Here is a 21,605-nt window from a genome sequence, read left to right as displayed (position 1 = left end):
TCTCATAGACTCATTCAAATTGCCAGACTCCAGAGAACACACCTCAGTGCTCTAGAGTCCGGTGGTGGCATTGTTTAAACCACTGCATGCAACACTTTGCTTGGTGATGTGAGGCTTGGATGTAGCCGTTCAGCTATGGAAACCGTGGCCATGTTTTGTTTTGTTTTATTATTAATGAGCCGAGCCTTAGTCTTCTTTTGGCCAACAGTAGCTTTCACCTTGGAACTCTCCCATGGATGGAATTTCTGCTCACTCTCTTTCTAATTCATTTAAAAAAAACTCTGACCTTCATTGAGGTAATTCTTTACATCTTGTTCTGGGTTCTTTTGTGACCTCTTGGATGAGTTGTTGTGTCTCTGGAGTATTTTCGTTCACTTGTGAAAGATTAATCACCATGGTTCACTGGAGTCCTTCGAGATGGCTTCATAACCCTTTCCAGGCTGAGATATTGAAAGATTTTGTTTCTGAATTTCTTTAGATCGTAGCAAAATGTGTTGCTTTTTGAGATGTTTTTGTCAGACGGGTCCAATTTAAGTGTGTTCTTGATACCACAGGTCTGGGTGGGCTAGTGAAATTGAGCTAAACTTTCCAAAAAATGGTTTGACTCACTTCTGGAGACACCTTCATGTGGTCAATAGAGAAAGGGCCATTTTTGTCCTGGATTCATTTTTCAGCCCTTTGTTGCTTTTTTTTTTTTTTTAAACTCTTAAGTGACCTAAATACTCCTCTTATAAATTCAAATCAAATAAGCTAAAGCACTTCCCAAATAACGGGAGGTGCTTTAGCTCAGTGTGTTGAGCAGGCCACATGCTATATGGGTAAGAGAAAAAAAATACCCAAAATAAGCCAAATAACCACAGAAGAAAGCATGGTGTAAAATATTTACAGGATTTATTTGTAAGCGTACAATTTCAAGGTTAATTTAGGATCTTGATTTCAACTGAGAAAAGTTAAATTAGTTGAGTTGCGTTTTAATTATGTATACGATAAATAAATGACTAACTAAAAAAAATTAAAGAAACATTTATTTACAAAAATTAAAAATCTTTGTTACTGATGGCATTCAAAGGTCATTACTTGTACATACACTTTTTTTACAAGATGCTTCTGTCAGACTACATTCACAAGAGAAACACAACCAACTGTACATGCTGTTCAACCTTTGGTAAGGTTTGTTAACAGAAACAGCACTGAGGTTCCCCTCAGAGTAAGAATCGTAGTGTTAGATTTCAGTGTGTAAGCAGAAAGTGAACAAAACAAGTCACACGGTCTTCACGATGAGGCCCGGTCACACCAGAAACTGGCACAGCGACATTAAGGTCTCTGAAGAACTTTACAGATTAGCAGGACTGAGATGTAGTTACTGTCTAATACCTGGAGATTCTCACAGAAAACATTCAAGGTCAACTAACAAGAGCACTTTTAATACTTCAGTCAAAGGCAAGCTCACAAGATATGATTAAAGTATACACTTATTGAATGCGAGTCAAAAAATAAAAAGTAGTCACCAAACATTATGTATAGTCTTCAAAGAAAATGAACCATGATTCGAGGAGGTGCATTTACAGTATGACATGCTTAAATACCGAGCAGGCACAAGTTTTGTTTCACACACAAAAGAATCTCTTAAATCAACCATGAGACATACAGTAAAATTTTAATCTGGGACTGACTAGAATGTCAAGAGCTGGAAATTATAACCTGAAAACTGATGGGGAAACATGCTGATTAAAATACCATGCACCCAAAAAACTGCACCAGCAAAAATAAAGCAAGCAAAGAGGGAGCTCAAGGATGCGGCACTGATAACAACTGCCTTCCTTACAGCGTGGCTGTTCCATAGAGCGTCATAAAAATGAGTTACCCTGTTTGTCAGCTTTATTGTTTAAAAAGGACCTTCTAAAAAGGACAGGCATATATAAAAGGTCAGAGTCCCCACAAATATCATTAAAAATATTTATCGTCCAAAATATAATGGCTTAAAGAATGTTAATAAATTCTGAATCTCTCCAAGATATAAATCCTTTTAGTCCAGCTAAACGCATGTACTCCTAAAAATGTTCTTTCCATACAACTAAACTGCATTCTACTGTGGTTCAAGGGAAACAAACACTCATGTTCACATATATGTGGGTACTAGTCTTGCTTTCCATCTTAGGTGACCAGATGGGCCAAAACTGGTTAAAGATGGAAAACAGTGGCCACTGTACTGTCCAGTTTGAGGGCCCATGAATTTTTACTGACAGGAAACTGAGCTCACTCCACGCTCTCATGGTAGCAAACACAAGGTAGCTGCAGCATAAAGAATAACGTCATCTTCTTTGACCCAAAATGGGACTAAAATTCAATTACAAAATAAAAATCAGATTGCATTATTTAATATTTGGCGTGATTCGTCAAGAAAGTGTTTAAAACAAGTGAGCAGCAGGCTCGTCTCTCCTTTGTATTCCTTAAAGTCAGGTTTATTTTTGCAGCCAGAGGAGTCGCCCCCTGCAGGCCGTTAGAGTGCAGATTTAAGGCACATCTGAATTTGCTTCATATTTCAGATCCTGAGCTACTTCTTCAGTAGACATAGTAGTTTAGCGCCTAAACAAGGACAAAAGTAAAAAACAAAACAAAACAAAAAACAACACTTCCCATGAAACCAGATTAATAATGCATTTTAGCTGAATGGGAAGGTAATTTTCTTTTAGGAGGACACGGGTGTCAGCTGAATACAAGCATATAACACTTTGATACCGGCCTCATCAATGGTGACAGAAAGGCAAGAAATAATGCTAAAACCTGTGAGGCACAACATCTCAAACCTAGTCATGTGAATGGAACATGCATATGACAGTGATGACAGATTGTAGAGACGCAGTATTAAGGTTCCAGGCCTCGGAATTCCTCGGGGGAGGTGTGCTCCGCTGACGGAATGCTGTAGACCCTGCAGCTCCGCGCAGCCCAACAGCTGCTGCAGAAACAGTGACATCAGTTAATCACATGACACACTGACTGAGCATTATGTCAATTCTTCTGGGTTATGTTTAAAAAATAGATACAGTGTATGGGTGTGGTGTAGCTCCAGGCCAGATTCACTGCTGCGGTGTGAGCAGCGAATAACTTAGCCTCATGTCATTTGGGAACATGAGTGGATGGATATTAACGTAAAAACTGAAAGTCAAAGGTTGAAGTCAAGTTAGTCTGGCTCTTTTTCACTTCTGTAGTCACAGAAGGTCTTCCAGGCTGCTTTCATAAGGTTAAAAAGCATCACATTGTTGCTGTGGTGAATATGTATGTCATATAAACAAAAATGTCTTTGGTTATATAAAAGTATATGGTGTCAGACACAGGTGCGGTTCTGTTAGTGACGTATAAAGCAGGTATAAACATAATGTAGCGTGCTGCTGTTCAGGAAATGTTCTCAGGATGATTCACATGAGCTGCAGAAACTCAGGAAGTGACACGCGAGTCAAAATGATATTTTCCTTCAGCTTGTAAATAAATTTCTTGGCAGGAGAGAAAAAAAGCCTCCAATTTCAGACAATGAGGAGATCTAATGATGGATACCATTCTTGTTCTCACCTTGTCCAAAATGTTCTCCGCTGACATTAAATACTCTCATGTGTGCAGACTAATTTACAGGTTTGCTGACGTGCTGTGCTGTTCGTACACAGAGCCAAGCGAAACCTTATCAGGAGCAGAACGTCTCCTGGATGAGTTGCCAGGACACCGACTTGGCACCACCTGCCTCTGAATGGATACTCAGGAGTCAGCAGCTGTGCACGCCAAGCCTGTTTTTCTACAGTGAACTCATCCCACTGGAGGCCGATCCATCATGCTGCTCAGACCTTCACCGGGAGGCTCACAGCAGCTAAAAATCCACTACAATTAGGATAGAAAATAGGGCCGGGAAAAGAAGGGTCTGGTGTTCTTGATACATTTTTCATTTTTAAGTTTTGAATAATAAGTTTAAAAATGTGTAAGACTATAATTGTTTACTTATACTTTCATTTCTAGCAGAATCCAGCACTTAAATCTGTTTTAATCTGTAATTTTTCCAGTGTTACAATAAATCAAAGGATTATGTGTAACAAACAGAGGCATCATTTATGAGTTTCAGCCATCTTCTAACTTTATCACCTGTGCCTGTCTCATAAGTCTGGCGTACATTACTTGCCTAGCATGAAGTGTCAGAGTTAGCAACTCAAGTTATGGAAACCTAGGTAGCTATAAAGCCAGACATTATTCAGATGCTGGTAGAGTTGTATCCTTTGCTAGTTTTGTTCAGTTCATCTGTTTTAACATAATACAAAAGACGATTTCCCCTTGTGTCATTTCTTATAAGTATGCCTATAGAGTTGATGAGTCCTGCTGTTCTCCTGGATAAACAGACAACACCTGTTTGTTTTCAGTGGCTCATTTATATCACAAATAATGAACTTTTTACGATACTACATCAGATTCAGGTGATAATTCTTAGTTATCACAAATGCAACAGATCACATGACTTTTATTTAAGTTTAGTTTAGTTTTTTTAAACGATGGATGTTCAGACTGGCGACCTGTGCAGGGTGTATCCTGCCTCTCGCCCAATGGTAGCTGGGATAGGTTCTAGCCTCCCCGCAACCTTACTAATCAGCAGAAGAGGATGGATGGATAGATGGACGGATATTCACATAGTAAAGGTGAGGAAGTTTCATGCAGTAGATGAAGATAAATACTGTGAAAATTCACTGGCCAATATGACTAAATGAGACCGATATAAGCCTGGAGGACACAGTAGAAGGAAACTGCAGAATGAAGAGGCTTAAAACCTCTGAGAACACACAGAGAAAATCCATCCGCTAGTCTGCTTGCTGCCTGTGGTTTCCGTCTTTGACACTGGCAAAGCTCCAATGCACTTTTCTATCAACAGCTACTTATAAAAATCCTGGGTTTACATTCCTTAACAGGACATGTATATGTATGGAGGCACTCACTGGAATTTCAGATGAGAAGATTAATCCCTGTATGCATCACTGCTGTATTAATGCAATAGTTTATCCATCCAGAGGGGTCTATGGTATCTCAAATACTGCCAAGTGCAACATTTTCCTGGTAAAACATTTACTTTGTATGTCATACTCATCCTCATGGTAATGTCTATGCATCAGTGCAGGACTGGGTCCAGTCCAAACTCTATACAAAGTACTTTTCAGTATGATTTGAACCCAACATATCCCTCAATGAGCTTCCCTGTCTTATTCATCTCTCCACACATGAGGGGAAAAAAAAGAAAGGATTTACTGTAAGAAAGAAAGAAACTATTTATGGGATGAGCTCTTAGGGCGTCTGCCAGTGGGGAAGACCGGCAGATATCCAAAAGCCATCTGTGGTTGATGATCATAGTGCACTGTGTCAAAGGGTCTTAGCATTAAGAATATAAGGTGAGCTGTTGGGTAGAAAAATCAGTGCAGTGGAATGATTGCTGCTGAGAGTGCTCTTAATGAAACTAATTTTACAACTGGATAAATGAGGAGAAAATTTCATTTGCTGGAACAGATTTCCTTGAAAAATATCTTGCAAATCACTGACACGCCATCATATTTTAAGCAGTGGATTATTAGTAGCTTCCTCTAACACTTGGTTCTCATTAGGTTTCATTTCCAGTGTAATAAAATCAAAGGACAAGCTTAAAGATGTAATGCAGGACATTGTGTGTCGTGTATGAGTAATCTGAGCTTGGTTTTTAAACACTGCACCATTTGATTGTTGCCAACAAACAAGAAAACCTGCTGATGATGTCTATCCATGTCTATTTGAGCTGGCCATTTTCAGGTGTAAACTCAGAAAATCTACAACAGAAGCAGCAAAGTGCTCATTCTGTTGACTGTCTCAACATTACTAAAACAAAGTGAATGAGTAGTTGTCATACTAAGCCATAAATTTACAGTCAGTGTGGAGTGCCGCTGACTGAAAACAACAGCAATGCTTTAAAGTGCAGCTAAACATAACAGTGATTTACTCCCAGTGAAGTAAAGGACCAGGAAAGGTTTCCATACCTACTTATTATGAGGTACACACAAAAAATAAATAAATCAATTACATGAAAATAAATTAAAGGCAAGCTAGAAAAACCTTTTAGGAACTCTAGTTATTGATTTTAATTAAATAAATGCCCAAGTCTGTCTTTAACATCTGATAGCTTTCATTATATTCTTATAGTAACACGATCCATTAAAGAGGTCCTGTTTCTCAAAATACACAGAATCGGTGGATTTTAACTACTGCCTACTTTGCCATGCGGCAAAATTTTAATTTTATTTATGTAGCAAAAACCTATGAGCAAACACTTGGCAACAGTGGGAAGGAAAAACTGCCTTTTAACAGGAAGAAACCTCCAGCAGAAGCAGATGGGGGTGGACAGTTAATTTCTTAAAACATATAATCCTTACATCAAGGATCCACTTCTGATCTTGTCATGTCACCTTGTTCCATACAGTGACACAATGTTTGGTGTCGGCATTTAATTGTCTGCTAAGCTTCTTACTTTATTACATTTAAGTATTGGACTGATTTATTGAGCTCTTCACTTTTCTATATTTTACTGAGCTCCCTTACCAGTTAAAAGTTTTATGTAGAAAACCCCAATTTTTCCACTTTTTTATTGAATATTATGCAGTTTAATATCTTGTTGGACTCTGAAATGAAAGCATAGTACAAATAAGCAGTTGGAGTTAAAAAAAAGAAATCATGGAATCCATTTATAGAACAAAATATATTCCAAATCTTTTAAAGTCCAAATCCTCAAAGTAGCACCAACTTTCAAGGCTTGATCAACCTGCACTGCTGCAGAACAGCTTTAAAATAAACCCATTTTGTGTTCCCTGAAAAAGGCCTTTTTGAACGGGTTTATTTGGCATAGATGACAACATCAAGAATAGCAGCAAAGGTCATTTTTGACTTTGAGTCAATAAATAAAGTGAGTTTATGACAATATAGCACTCCATATTAGTCTGTTTTGTTTTAGGGGTTTTTCCCATCATATTACAGCTGTAAGTTTTGCTTTCTAATTAGTTTTCAAGCTTATTTTCAGCAGATCAAAAGTCTGCTCTCGAACTGAAGCCTAACAGCCCTCGCCCACTTTCTCCAGACACAAATGTGGTAGGAACCCATTGGCCAGAAAAGTAAACAAGGAAATTGGCCATTTTAAGTAGAATGTGATAATTGTTTGATTACACTGAGTTAAGGAAATGTAACAGCAAGGAGATTGCTTTGGTGCTGAAAGGGCACGTTTTCTCTTTTCTGGTTCAGTGGCGGGGTTTGGCTCATGCATGTGCTCTGGACAGTGAGCACATAAATCCCTCAGTAAATATATGACAAAACCTGAAGTCATAAAATAAGCAGAATTCTCCATTAGAAGCTTTATGAAACTGCTCTCATGGCGCTGATATTACTCACATTACACTTTGATGTGGGATTTTTTTTTTTTAACAGCACAAGCATTCTGCATGAGAACTATAGCACATATGGGGAGAGAAGTCCCTTTCATTACTGCTCTTTGACTCCAACCCTTTGGGTTTCATAGCTGGGAAATGTATCAGCATGCTGTAAACCCAGAGCATCATTAAATCTGTAACAGGACCAAAGTCCTCTTTATGTGTGAAATTTCTAATTATGAGACTCACCATGTTAGCTTTTATCTCGTCAGGCTTCTGTCTTCAAAGATGGTGATTTCAACCTTGATGGGACTCTGTCAAGGAAATGCAGCTGAAGCAAGTGTGGATACATCGAATTCAAATTTTAATTCACACACACACACACACACACACACACACACACACACACGAAATAAAAACTGTTTATCAATGCTCTTGTTTTTTTTCCGTCTTTCCATGTTTTTGTGTCAACTAAAAGGTACAAGTTTTGACTGTAGCTACCTCTATCACACTGGCAAGTTCATCAGTGAGATTTTCCATCTCAACTTCTTACCCAGCATTTTGGACTGTTTAATAATGTCAGGGTCAAAGGCTATGGAATGGAAAACATTACTTATGCCAGCCAGCAGGAAAAGAGGAGCGGCACAGAGATGTTTCAAGGACACAGACATTTCTTTTCTTCTTTTTTTAAATTAAGTTGTCTTTTCCTATCTTTAGGAAAATCTCATGAATCTTTCATGTTCTTTTGTCTTATGCAGAAACAGAAAATATCAAAGGGTTTACTAACCATTTCGTTTAATTATCCATCCTAACTCCAGTTTAATAAAGACTGTTAAATCTTTCATAACAAATGTAGTCAAAGCCCTTGGACACAGTTTCTTTCTTGTGTTGTTTTTCCTTGTTGAATGAAAGCCAATTTTAAATGAGTGCTCAAAACCAAAGCATTTAAGTAAGTAATAATTACAAACTCACTCTAAAAACTTTCAGTAGACAGCGTAGTATTTTTACTATGTCAGTTTCATCAGTGTCAGATTAGCACTGAAAATGTCAGTACAGCATGGCCTTGCTAAAGGAGTCAAACACCCTGCTAGTTGAGATTTAAACAAAAATGTATTTGTAGGCATCTTCTGAGATTTTTTGCTTTATTTTGTTAATGGGCACTTCTCATTAACGTAGTACCGACCACTGACTGTCGTCAGTGATTTTAACAACCGATCCTCTGAGCCTGAAGTGTTAATGTGTGACCTCAGTGGATCGTGCTTAGTAAGGCACATCACTGTAATGCTTCCTCAGATTGGGATGTGGGAAGTTTGGAGACTCTTGTATGTGAATGTAGCGCTGTCCTGCTGAGGAAAGCTGTCATTAAAGAGTTTGCTTGGTCTGGAACAATGCTAATGTGGGTGGTACTTGTCAAAGCAACACCCACATAAATGCTGTGACCCAAGGGTTCAAAAGCGCAACACTGCATATCAGAACAAATGTTATTTATTTACTTCGACTGTTTAAATGTTGTGGCTGAAGCGTATACGTGAAGGGTGGAACAGATAAACTGTCGGAAAAGCAGAATTCAAGACAATTGATAAATTGACATCATGGCTAATTACAGCCATCCCAGTAGCACATAGTAGCCTGACATCAATCCCCATCGGACGACACTTTAACTTCATGTTATTTTAACACCAGCAGTTCTCATAGTGTTGTGTTCCTGTGTTATAAAAAAGTAGGGGGTCTGGATAGCAGTAGCTTTTGATTTTTCAAGGGTGCAGTTGTGGTGGCAGCAAACCACTGTCAACAGTCACAGCAACTCTCAACCCCTTGCTACTAGAGGAAAACGGTACATTTTCAGAGTCCAGATGGTAAAATGAAGCAGACGTACTAGACAGTTACAAATACGATCAGGTTTCAACGGCTCAAATGTTAAAGGTGAGGCATTCCTGTCAATCTCCCAGTGTTCGCGTGCCAAAGTCAGCGCAGCTCTTGACAGTGCTGGCGAAAAAATCCAGATCACTGTCAAAACTACAAAATCATAAGCAGGACTGGGAACAAAGCTCAGCTGGTAACGATTTTGGTCATATTTTGTTATCCCTAATCTCCTATTGCTGCCCAGTTGCAATTAATTGGGATGTTGAGTCACCCAACACATGCATACGCTAAGACAGGCAGGATGTTGGTGCACAGATGCTATAGATTACATACTAACTTTTATCTGGTGTTTTTACAGGTTATCCCTACACAGTGCTGGATTTCCTGTAAGTTGCCTGTGACTGCTGCTTTCCATTTTCATCCAGCAGTTAGTGGGGGTGGAAGGCCTGTAAATCACTACATCTATTAGGTCATTGTGAAAGCTCCTTGTTCTGCTTAAGATGTGGTCCGATTACATTCACATTTCATGATCTCAGTGTATGTTTAACAAGTTAAAGTTCGCCAAACTATTCACTGCAATTCCCCTTTCCCGTACATCCTCATTCTTGCACAAGACTACTTTTCTTGTAAAAACATAGTGCCATTTAGCCTTAACTGTGTTTTGATTTTGTTTGTTAGCAATCTGAGTATAAGGTTCCTCTTTTTCATCTACTGTGTGCTCTAATTAGAAAGAAAAGAACTGAAAAATGCTCGATTTGTTCTGTTTGTATTGACACAAAATTATAGGATACGACCCGCAGGCCTCTCTCGATGGGGTCAGTGAGCAGTAGGCCTCGCGGTGCATAGATCTTGTCATTCTGTTCCTGAATGTACTTAGCAATTTTCTTCAAAACCTAAAAAAAAAGAGAAAAGAGAAAGCACTTTAATACTCAAAGCAACTACAGACTGAAAATCGGTAGCCAAATAAGAGATCCTGTCAAGGTCTGCATGTAATACCAAGCGTACTGGGTGCTAAGTAAGTAGAATGTTAGTATGCAGCTACTTGCATTAAACATAAGTGCCTTGAGGCAACTATTATTGTGACTACAAGTGCTAGAATAAACTGAGAGGAACACTTGGAGGCCAAGGTAAAGCCTCAAAGTTTGGCTTTAGTCTTACTGCGTTCAGGCCTGAACTGGACTGAATATCCAACCTTACTTTTGGACCAAAACATGTCTATGAGCACCTAATACAGTACACAGTTGTTGATGTCTGTAAGTCTGGACTGAATAACACAATATGTGCTCTCCTCTTTATTCACTCTTAAATTTCAAATAGTGATAGAAACCTTTAAACAAACTCCATTCTATGTGCATCAAACAAATGCAAGAAAATATAATGTTCTGTGTCTAGCATTCAGTGTAGTGGTCACTCTTGTTTTACAGTAGTACACATTGGCTTTGCACCTGAACTGGCCATTCTACTTTGGTTTGATGAGTTTAAAGAAAAACTCTCTGGGCAGCTCTACTGCTTTCTTTCATGCTGGGCTGAGAGCTGATGCTACACTGAGTCAGTACTCCATCATCAGGTAAAATTTACACAAGGTTGTGGTTAGGCCTCAGTTACAGGGGCCTGAGACAAGTTGGCGACTACCTGGCAACCACCATTCACGAGGGGAAAATGACTATTCATCAGCTGGTTGAAAGTGGTCGCGGGATGTTTCTCACAGTTGCTGTGAAACTGACTAAGCCTTAGTCATGCAGGTCCAAAGATTGTAAGTGACCCCACAGTGATAACCTGTTGCCAGGGAAAAATGTGACTTGTTGGCAAGTAGTTGCAGAGAGCTGATTGATGTCAATAGCTTGAAATTGGTAGCAAATGAGTTTATACTTGGCTGCACTGAAAACCTTTTCACAAATCCTGTGGTCACTAGTAGATTAGTGTGGTGGCAGGAAACATGGCGGCTCAAACGCTCAAAAGTTTGGTTATACTTTACAAGAACGAATGACGACAGGAAAATTTGCAATACTTGGAAAGTGGATATTTCATTTAAGGGAGGAAACACTACGAATATGCAAAAGCATTTGCTCACAAAACACGCGATAACCTTAAAATGAATGTCGTGTTTTTAATTCCGCTCCGGACTCGTGAATCTCAACCCAGCAGCAGCGGTAACGTTTGCACGTCCTCTCCCGTTAATGCGGCAGGTAAATAATCAACTAACATTGCATATTATGTTAGCGCGATCTGCCTTATTACAAAACCTGCCATTACTGTGCATTTAGGTGACCATGATGAGACAGACAGACAGAGTCTGGCTGGCTCAGATGCTGGCAGTTCTCGCTGCAGTCTACCGGTAGCGTCTCCTTTCAGGCCAGGATAGACGAATGTCTCCGAGCAGTGACTAAGTTTGTGGTCAAAGGCTTGCACCCATTTGCCACAGCAGATGCCCCGATTTTCGGTAAGTGAATGTGTTTAATTGTAGGCAGGGACATTACTGGATATTCTTGTGTAATTGCTACAGAACAGTTTATGTTATACTTTGTTATTGCTACAGAAGAATATTTATTTTATTATTTTACATTTACAATTTTTTTCCCTGGGGACCCTGTGACACCCCCATTGAAGGGGCTGTGGATCTCTTAAGATCTCACTGTTGGGTTTGTAAGGCCATGTTACTCCTAAATTTCTATCTTGTTCAAAGAGATATAAAACAAAGTTCTAAGCTAATCGACCTTAAAAAAAATAAAATAAAATAAAAAACATAGAATCGATAAAGAATCGAATTGTTAAACAGAATCGAAAATGGAATCGGAATCGTGAAAATCTTATCAATACCCATCCCTACTTTCTGTATCCAAAAGTTTCGAACTGTTTTGAAGTTATTCGATATGTTTAAATCTGATACTGTTCTATTTCTCAGAAGTTTTCCTCTAAGCTGGCATCAAAAAAATCTTTGATAGCTGGCTTTCATTTTTACATGATCAATGAAAACTTTGAAGAAACGTATCTGTTTTATAAGAGCCTGAACAAAACCTGAATGCACTTTTGAATATGACAAATTGTATCTTCATATATTCCCAATGATTTTAGAGGATGAGAGGTTTTTGATTCAAACAATTCAGGCATACTTCATCTTTCCAGCAGCGTTGGAGGTGGAACCTCACTCTGCTGTCACAGGAGCTTGGAAGAGGAGGTGTCGACAACAACATGACAAGACAAATTACACACACAGCAGGGCTTTGCAGAAACATCTGTGTGGATATGTGGGCTCATACTGGCCTATAGAGTACGCAGCAGTTCTTACCAGAATCACTGAAGAAAAGAACTTCTAAATACTCAGAAACTCTCAGTTTCTTGACTTCTGCTTCCATAGGGGTGCTTACAAAGGAGTCCACTTTAGATCTACAGCTGCTAAGTGTTGTGAAGCCAATCATTTTTTGAGTCAGACTTTTTTTCCCTTTATGTCTTTATTCTTTTTTTAAAAACAAGTTTTGATTATAGTAAAATACCTTTCTGTAAATACTCAACTTTACTCACCCACTTCACTGAGACCCATCACTGATCAACCCTCCGAGCAGTTTAATTCCAAATAAAAAGGCCCTGCAGTCCATTACTGCAAACCAATGAAGATGCTCCCAACACAAGAGGAAATCTTCCACAAGTTTTTACTGGAAAACAGGCGGGTCAAATTCCACATTTAAATTAGCTGAAGACAACTTTTTAATGAGAAAATTCAAAAAGCTTCATGTTGATAGAATAATCCTTCCAGATTATGAATTTTCTGTGGCTGCATCACTTTTTCCATTCCAACACATCAGAGTTGGGGAAACAGAAGAACTGCTTTCTCTAATGTGACAAGACACAGACACACACGATCCCTGCAGCTCCCTTTCCTTGTTTTATCCAACATGGAGTACTTCTAACAATTTGAATTTCTTTATATTTCTTCTACGTGCATTGCATCTTGGCAGCTATTTAAACACCAGGCGGGGACCGAAGGCAGATACTTTAAACACTGTCGAAATTACTTTTAAATCATCCAAGCACCATTAGACCCAGCCAGCCAACATTTGAACAAATTTACACAGTACAACTTATTTTAACGACAATTTTTGTATAAGACTGTTGATTGAAAATTGATTGAAAAAAAAAAAAAGAAGCCATATATAATATTTTAAATCAGGATTTATTAGTATCATAAAAATCCTCACTTATGCTTTAAAGGAGGCATAGCCAAAACACCTGTACATTTTTATGCGTATCTCCAAAAGTTGATTGCGTTCATCTGGACAGTACATTATAAACAGTACATTTGCATAATGACTGAAACCAGCCCACTGAAGGAACAATGGGCTGGGGAAACCTATACCCTATAACCTATAAGATTGGGGAAACCTGCAGTCTGCTGAGACTGAAGCAGTCACTTGGATGAGTGATGAAACGTTTCTCCCACTGAAAACTCTACGTCCAGATGAACAAAATCAACTTTTGGAGATTTACTTACCTGGATGATTGAGGATGCATCAAGACATTTTTATGCGTAGATTAAATTTCAATGTTGAAAACTCAATACATGTAAACAGTTTTTGTATACACCATTTATTTTTTTTTGCTAAATAATTTATTCCCATCACTCTTATGTTAAATGTTTTCATGTTTCACAATAAAGGATTTTCCAAATAAAAACACAAAGGATTTATAAAAACCCATATTTATTAAAACTCCAAAGAACATCGAGTTACAAAACATCTTCACAAGCCTATTTGTCATGGTGCTTCAAAACTCAGTTTTGACGTATTCAGTACCATTATATTCAAAGAAATCCTACCTTCTCATAGTGCGTCTCCATACACAGGAAGACGGTGTACGCTGTGAGGCAGGCCAGACAGCCTTCAATATATGACTGGCTACCCAGTTTCTCGGCCTCAGCGTACATGTTGTTCAGCGCCCTCACCGTTTCCTCAAACTGCTGTTTGTCGATCTGAAATACGAGGAAAGACAAGAGGGTTAAAATCGAGGCCCAGAGCCAGGCGTAAATTTGATTAGTAGTGTGAGTGTGTTTAGGATATCTGAGTGGAAACAAAATCTCCTTAGCACCAGATCATTTTCTTCCATTCTTTCCATTTCTAGATAAATGAGGAGCTGAATTTTCTTGGACCAGTCATATATCAAGGGAATACTGGGCTTCCTTCCTGCATTTGTAAACACCTCCTGAAATGACTCGGATACCTTGGCCGTGTGCTCCATAAATGTTTCCACTTAATAACAGACGGGACAAACGCGGTGAAAGCAGGACACACGCAGTTCTGGAATATTTCTCCTTCTCCAGTGGCACAAAGTAAGATAAAGACACCGCCGCATTTTGGTATCCTTTAGACAGCCTTTGGGATACAAGAATACTGAGAATTCATTGAATGTATGCTTACCAAAGGGAAAGCTGTCAGAGTGTGGTGAATTGCTGGTTTCACAGGCCTTTTTTCACTGGGGTGTTGACACTAGTCGCATGCTAGTATCCAAGAAGCTTCTGTGATACTAAGGGGAAATGATGGTGCTTCCGACCAGACTAGACTAGAAACCAGCCAAGGGCCTCCTGAACCTCTGAAAACCCTCCAAGTTTTTCTTTCCCTCTGTCTGAAGTATCCAACAAAAGGCGCCAAGATATTAGCAGTCTTAGAGGTGTTTGTTACTCACCAACCAGAGCCAGGGGTCGGTGGCGACTATACACTGCAGTAAGTGCTGTCAGCCTGCCTGCAATGACTCTGTTGAAAACTATGCATTTCTCTGGTTATTCTGTCCATTAGTAAAGACATTACACACAAGCCCTACGTGATGAAACACACTGAGCTGTGTTCCATCTTCAGCAAAGAAAAAAAACCCATCACTGACAGGAGTAAACATGAGTTACATGGTAAAAATGTACTGTAAGAACTGCATTTACAAATTATAAAGTTCAGTTTCAGAGTCCTCCTTTCCAACCATCACATTTACAATTTTCTCACCAGGGAGGCTTTTCAACATCTGTCATTTGTTGGACTGGCTGTTTACAAGCTCTGGATTTTATGCTGGCTGGGCTACAAGAATAGGTTTGCATGTTTTTTTGGGGAGTGCCAAAAGATTTCTCTATGTAAGAAAAAACCCTGAGAGCCTCTGTTTCTCTTTAAATTCACCAATTCAGAGGCTGCAACTAAAACCCCACTTCTCTGAATGCCCATCTTTCCATTACGTGTGATGTGCCCATCACTGTTCTTGAGATGTTAGATGAGAGCACAACGGTGAACGGGGTTTACAAATCCAATTAAGGAAGAGAGGAAGGAAGAGTCAATTAATGAAAAACCCTTTGAATGGTTTGGCAAGCAAGCTGCCAAATGCATTTAGAAGTCCGAGTGCTTTCCCAGTTCGTCGGCACTAGTTTCAACAAGCATTCAGACAGAAAAGAGACCTGAGAAGATGGAAATGGAAAAAAAAAAAAAAAAAAGACTGCTTGACTGCTACACTCCGATCAAAGATTCGATGGTCTTGCTTGCTTACGTCAAAAATCTCAAATCCACAAACACAATCTCAAGGTTTGACTCTAATGACCACTGTTTAGGTAACCCAGCCTCCAGCATGTTTAAATCCAATAAACAGAGTAAGTACATCTATTCATGATCATCATCCATCATGATGGATGAAAACCTACAGTTCTGTGCTAAAGTCTTGAGCCAAGCTGTCATTTCTTCATATTTTGCTACAAAAAGGGGAAATAGTTGCAGCGATTTATTGAAACGTGCAAACATGCACGGAAAATCTGTATAACTGTATACAGCTTGAAAGTCAATATTTGGTATGCCCACCTTTATTCTTCATCACCCTATTACACAAGCTTTAACATACTTTTTAAATGTAATCTTCAGGACCCCGTTTGGCTTCCCTAAGGACGCTTCTTGACTGTCATTCTTCCACTGAGACCATTTCTGAGGAGGCTTCAGTGAACAATAGCTGGATCAGCTGAAGGACCAGATGCATCTCTCAGGTCCTGTGTCAGGTACCTGATGATTTTTCTTATTTTTCTTAAGGACATGACTTTCAGATACTTTTCATCTTTTTAGGGCTGACACGTCTATTTTATCCAAATTCCTCAAGGCACCCTCAAGTTAGTTGTCTTTTTTTACACATGAATGATTCAAAGGTCAGCGTTGAGCAGTTTAACAAAAAATGTCCCTCTAAAAATGATCAGGTACGAAGACTTGACTGAAAATGAGCTAAAAAGCAGTCAGTGTCCAAAGAAAAACATTGAAATGCTTTCAGAAGTCCTGGAGAACTATTGCTCAAAACCAATTTTTAAAACAATCTAAGGAGCCAGATTTTCTTGCAAAATAAAATATAAAGAAATGAACGGTGGCTCGAGGACTTTGCACACTACTTGTACATCTTCATTTGGGAGAACTCACGATATCCCAACAGAAAGACTAATGAGTTGGAATTTTGGGGGTCTTGCATGACAGTCCCTTTAGTTCTCTTAGGTTGACCGAAATGAGCACAGTTCTGCTCAGTTTTCTTTCTGCTGTTAAGCTGTACACAACAATAACGGCAAAGCAAAACTCAGTAATGTTGCCTGTGTAACTGATAGATAATTTGCAAGGAGGCAGGATGGATTGGGGAACAACATGTAGTCTGTCAGACCTCACAGAGGTAAAAGAAAAGGTTTTAAAAGAGACTGTGCCCAATTTTGGCACAGTGACACCCAACACGCTACACGCAAAACACCCACATCTTCTGAGCCCACCATCGCCAGCTGTATTGTTTCCCATTCCTCCCATTGATCTGACTGGCAAACTTTCTCACACTGGACTTTCGATGTGCCATTTGCTTTTTCTTAAAATGATATTTACTTCACCAGAAAAATGGGACTCTTGAGATTTAAAATCTGTTTTGCAAGAGTCTTCTGGCATGACAGGCAGCAGTTCAATCAGTAGAGGTTCCATAACAGTACAAACAGTGATAAACACATGAGTATATGCATATAAATAAAACATCAGAAACATCAGAATAATAAACTTAAAAACTAAGGAGAAACATTTGAATATTTATTCATCACGGTCACTGGAGGTCAATTGTGCGATGGCTAGCCAGATGTGACTTCCTCGATGTTGTTTAGAAATACCTAGAATTCATTTAGTTCGACCAGATGCAGTTGATACCAAGCAGAGGAAGTTGTAAATTTAAACCCCTTTGACTTTCAGTTTAGAAGTAAACTTGGTGATTGCTCTGCTTTCAAATCCATCTATTCGTTTTTTCACCAAACAGGTACACTGATCATTCAAAAGAAGAATGCTGCAAGTCCATCATCACTCAACCACCAGTACAAACGGTTATGGGGCCTATGCTGACTTCACAGTTGGCAAGAATAATAATGTGCACCACAGCCAAAAAAATGAGGATCCCATATAGCAGAAACGTCACCCTGGGAGTCAAGTCAGCCAACTTTCTGTTTTTTGTAGTTTTAAAAGGTGCTACACAAACAAATCTTTCTTTATTACTTAATGCAAATAGTAAATCCCAGTCTATGACAACTGCTTGCAATAAGGAAAAGTTTAGAGCTAACTTGCACAAAACAAGGGTAACTATGGCAGAAATCAGGCACTGGAGCAATAAACTAGCCTCAAAGAATATAAGGCTTTATTAAAGCAAACATCTTCAAAGAATGGCATAAATTAATGTCCAAAAATTATTGCCACTTAATGGTTTGGTTTTATACTCCATATTTCATAAACTGGAATTACAGTAGATCATTAAAAATATATACGAGAAAATCTTTTTTATGATGGGGACTTAAGCATATACTTCCCAGAGGAAATCCATTCTTTACTTTGTCCAGCTGTTCTGTGTCTGAGTGTGTATCTGTGTGTGTGTGTGAGAGAGAAAACTGAATCCTACAGGAAAAACATGGTAGACCACCCAGTCCAGAGGGAAGTGCCAATAAACCACCAGCGAGCGATTTAAGTGATGTGAAACTGCTCTTTTCATGTGGTACGACCATTTTTAAAAGTGCAGCTCTCTGTCCTGCAAACTCTGAACTGTTGGTGCTGCCACCGGCTTTAATGTGGTGTGCAGCCTGTTCCTATTCAGTCTCTGCAGCCTACTCCTCCTTTTAGCCCACCTCCACTAGGTCGCATAAGGACAAAATCCAGCAGGCTGCTGTTGACGATCCTGCTGTTCCATGTTTTGGCTCCATGTTCACACCCAGCTGTGTTCTTTTGTTGCTAGTGACAAAATAGTGCTTCTACACTCCCCAGTATGGATAATATGCACAGGTCGTGGAAACATAAGTCATCCGTTTAAGCAGCTGAAGTCATGTTTAGAAACACTGTGGAGTAGCAAGACCTACCCTGTTCTCCAGCTCAGAGGGGAACTTGGTCTGGAACTGGCACATGGTGCCACTGGAGTAATCTCTCTGAATGAAGACTTTGGCAGTGATGGCAGCCTGCTGCCTCATGTCCTGCAAGCTGTGAGTCTGTGGAAAGACAAGGTAACCATTGAAATATGGCCACACTACAATACACCTAATACACAGCAGCCAGGTTTAGTTTAGAAGTGCAGAAATCCATAAACTGTACAACTGATATGCAGCCTGTAAAATAAAATAATAATAATAAACAGTTAAGGAGCTCATTTGTACCTGTGACACATTCTGAATATTTTTAGGCACAAATTTAGAGTTTTCAGTGATTTCAAAACATTTTTTTTTGTGATCAACATTTTATTGATTTAAAACGGGGTTTGGGGGGGGGGGGGGGGGGGGGGAGGGGGGTACAGACATATACAGCACAACTGTAAACTGCAGTAGCAAAGCAAACATTAGCAAACAAGGCATAGGGACAGCAAAGAAAAGACACAAAAACACAAAGTTAAAACCAATTATTGCCTCTTCCAGGAGATAACTCTGGATGAGAAGATTTTCCAAGCGTCAACAGTCGTGGGTCGAGCTTTATTTAATTTTGCTGTGGTATGTTCAAAACCAATAACACGGATAAGACATCGTCTCCAGAATGATTCCATACAAATGTCAGGACAGAACCATTGCTTTGTAATAGTCTTCTTTGCGGATGTGAATCCAGCGAAACTTCAAAACATTTTTGATAGATTTTAACATTTTTCATGTGGCGTTTTTAGCAGCCATTAAACTGTTTAAGCTTTTTAGAGTTGAGCAAGCCAGCTGTTTTGTTTATTCATTTTACAGGCAAAACTAGTCATTAACTGGATTGTTAATGGATTTCTTATGTTTGCTTTTTGTATTAATTACAGCAGCAATACAAATTCAATATCTTCTATAAAATGTTTTCATTATTGCCTCTATCCAAAGCTGTGAACAATTAATCTGATAACAGAAGTAAAGTTACAATTGACTGTAAAACTTTTATATTCGATTGTGTGTGTGTGTGTGTGTGTGTGTGTGTGTGTGTGTGTGTGTGTGTGTGTGTGTGTGTGTGTGGTGGGGTGGGTCCATCAAGCTAATGTCTGTTGTCCTCACGACTGCTGATTTTTATTTCTTATACTGAAGTCACAACCATTATGTTAGCTATTATCCACTAATTACCGTGTGTTAACAGTAACTCTCTTAGTCCTCATCAGCTTCTTTCTCTCTCTCTGTCGCTCTCATTAAATTAAATTTAACAGTTCTTGGCTTTTACTCGGCTCCACTCCCCCCATGACAGTGTGTTTGAGGAAGTTCATGAACTGTGAGACTTGGGAAGGACTCAAACTGACTAAACTAAATAAATAACGTAAACCTATCTTTATTTTTTCGCTGTATTTATCCCGGTCCCATTGTCATTTATTTGTTTTGTTTTGTTTTATTTTATTTTACAAATTAGATAAGAATGCCGAGCCTGATGTTGCCATGAATGTGTGCTTGGGTCAGGGTGATCTGAACGTGCCCACATTCCTGCTCTGTTTTTCACAATAACACCATCTACGCATCATTAAGGTACTTCAAGCAGATCTGAAAAGTACAACCAGACTGACCACTCATCTGTGTTGCAGACAACAGCAGATACCAAAGTGTAATAATCCTGCCTTTCACATAAAAGAACCGTTCCCGGTGTCTTCCTAAAAATGAAGAAATCAGCAGATACCTGATGCCGAAGTATTTGCTGTCCTGAAACTCAGAGCCGGAAGAATATATGACAACTCTCCCAGTATTTATGGCCTCAACAGTACGTGGTTATGTGCCCTTTCATTACCATAAGCTACTTATACCAAACATGTTACGAACACATGTTAAGTGTTTGCTGAAAATGTTTCCTTTCCATGTTAGGGCATGTCTTCCTTCTTTGGACTACTCAGTGCTGGTTTACTGCTGGATTATGGCAGCACAATCGTGTCATCATCTTGACATTATCACCATTCTCTGAGAAACTGTGTATCATTTAGCACATATAAGCAAATCAAACCCAGCCAGCTTTATCTTTAGTTTATACGCACAGCTCTGCTTGGTTAAATTACGCAGTTTCTGGATATGTGCGTCGATCTACTGCTAGCTTGTTAGGAGAGGCGCTAGTAGAGGTAAACACTGGCCAGACAACTTAGCTTCCAGCCAGTGAGCTGGCAGGTTAACACCGGTCCACGTTCCCTTTGTTTCTTCGTTAAACACACTCCCGGGCAACTCAACAGCAATAAACTATTATCACACCGCAGACATGTAAAAATGAGGGTTTAAATCACAGTTAACTTACCTCTGCCATGATGAATACTGCCTTATTTCTTCTTTGGTTTCACTCGTGGACGACTAGCCTATGAGCCAGGTTTATACCGCCACCTATTGTACCGGAGTATATAGCAGGACGTTATCGAGGAGGCCACCCTGAAAGGATGTATATTCAAATAAAAGTCTTTGTAGTTGTAAATAACTTGTTATGTGACAAACAAACTATTGATTTTCCACTCTCTTATCGTATCTTAGCTATTTAATACCCTTTCAGCAAATGTATTCCTTTTATTTTAACATATGTTGGTATTCAAAACCATCTATTCTGTAGTCTAAGGAGCTTGGAAAGAAAAGCGTCTGAAGACGTTCACCTCTCATCTGAGAAGCTTCTTCAGTTCTAAGAGCAATTGGTGGAGAGTCCCAGATTTTAAGCCCTATGGGAGTGTCCGCAACCCGCTATTGATCCTCCACCTACACGAGCCAAGGTGTGAAAATGGGTCTGGGTCCCAATCAGCCAAGGTTTTGGGTGAACACACTGTGAAACCTAGCCTTATCATGTGATTTACTGAGGTCAAGCTCCTTACACTACGATGACCTGGATGAATGAGAACCTTCACAGACACATCTATTCTGTAGATTCAATAAACTCACACTGACCTCTGTTACAGAAT

At 39.2% G+C, this 21,605-nt stretch overlaps 1 protein-coding gene across 2 annotated transcripts; it reads right to left on the bottom strand.

Annotated features, from left to right (window-relative positions):
- Nucleotides 1–874: 874 nt before the first annotated feature.
- On the bottom strand, nucleotides 875–21,046 carry LOC146562109 (golgin subfamily A member 7-like). 2 transcript variants are annotated; one of them, XM_085293583.1, is made up of 6 exons: nucleotides 20,963–21,046; nucleotides 18,616–18,741; nucleotides 14,077–14,229; nucleotides 10,058–10,159; nucleotides 7,653–7,705; nucleotides 875–2,956 (listed from the first exon to the last, which is right to left on the bottom strand). In XM_085293583.1, exons 1-5 carry the CDS (start codon nucleotides 20,969–20,971, stop codon nucleotides 7,664–7,666), a joined length of 432 nt encoding a protein of 143 aa, XP_085149709.1. In that variant the 5' UTR covers nucleotides 20,972–21,046; the 3' UTR covers nucleotides 875–2,956; nucleotides 7,653–7,663. The 2 variants fall into 2 exon arrangements, with proteins under 2 accessions (XP_085149709.1, XP_085149710.1); XM_085293584.1 differs by having other exon boundaries at nucleotides 875–2,953.
- Between the last annotated feature and the right edge of the window lie 559 nt (nucleotides 21,047–21,605).

This window comes from Mchenga conophoros, linkage group LG12, assembly GCF_057382185.1.
Source record: "Mchenga conophoros isolate Kocher_MC1m ecotype Shallow Benthic linkage group LG12, M_conophoros_male_GT1.1, whole genome shotgun sequence".
Taxonomy (NCBI): Eukaryota; Metazoa; Chordata; class Actinopteri; order Cichliformes; family Cichlidae; genus Mchenga; species Mchenga conophoros.
Note: the sequence above shows the minus strand (reverse complement) of the source record. Positions and strands in the feature narration are given on the sequence as shown.

Coding starts and splice junctions, on each gene's coding strand:
- LOC146562109 (XM_085293583.1), bottom strand. Junction 14,230..18,615: donor CCTCTGAGCTGGAGAACAGG/GTAGGTCTTGCT, acceptor CTCGTATTTCAG/ATCGACAAACAGCAGTTTGA. Junction 10,160..14,076: donor TGGAGACGCACTATGAGAAG/GTAGGATTTCTT, acceptor CTTTTTTTTTAG/GTTTTGAAGAAAATTGCTAA.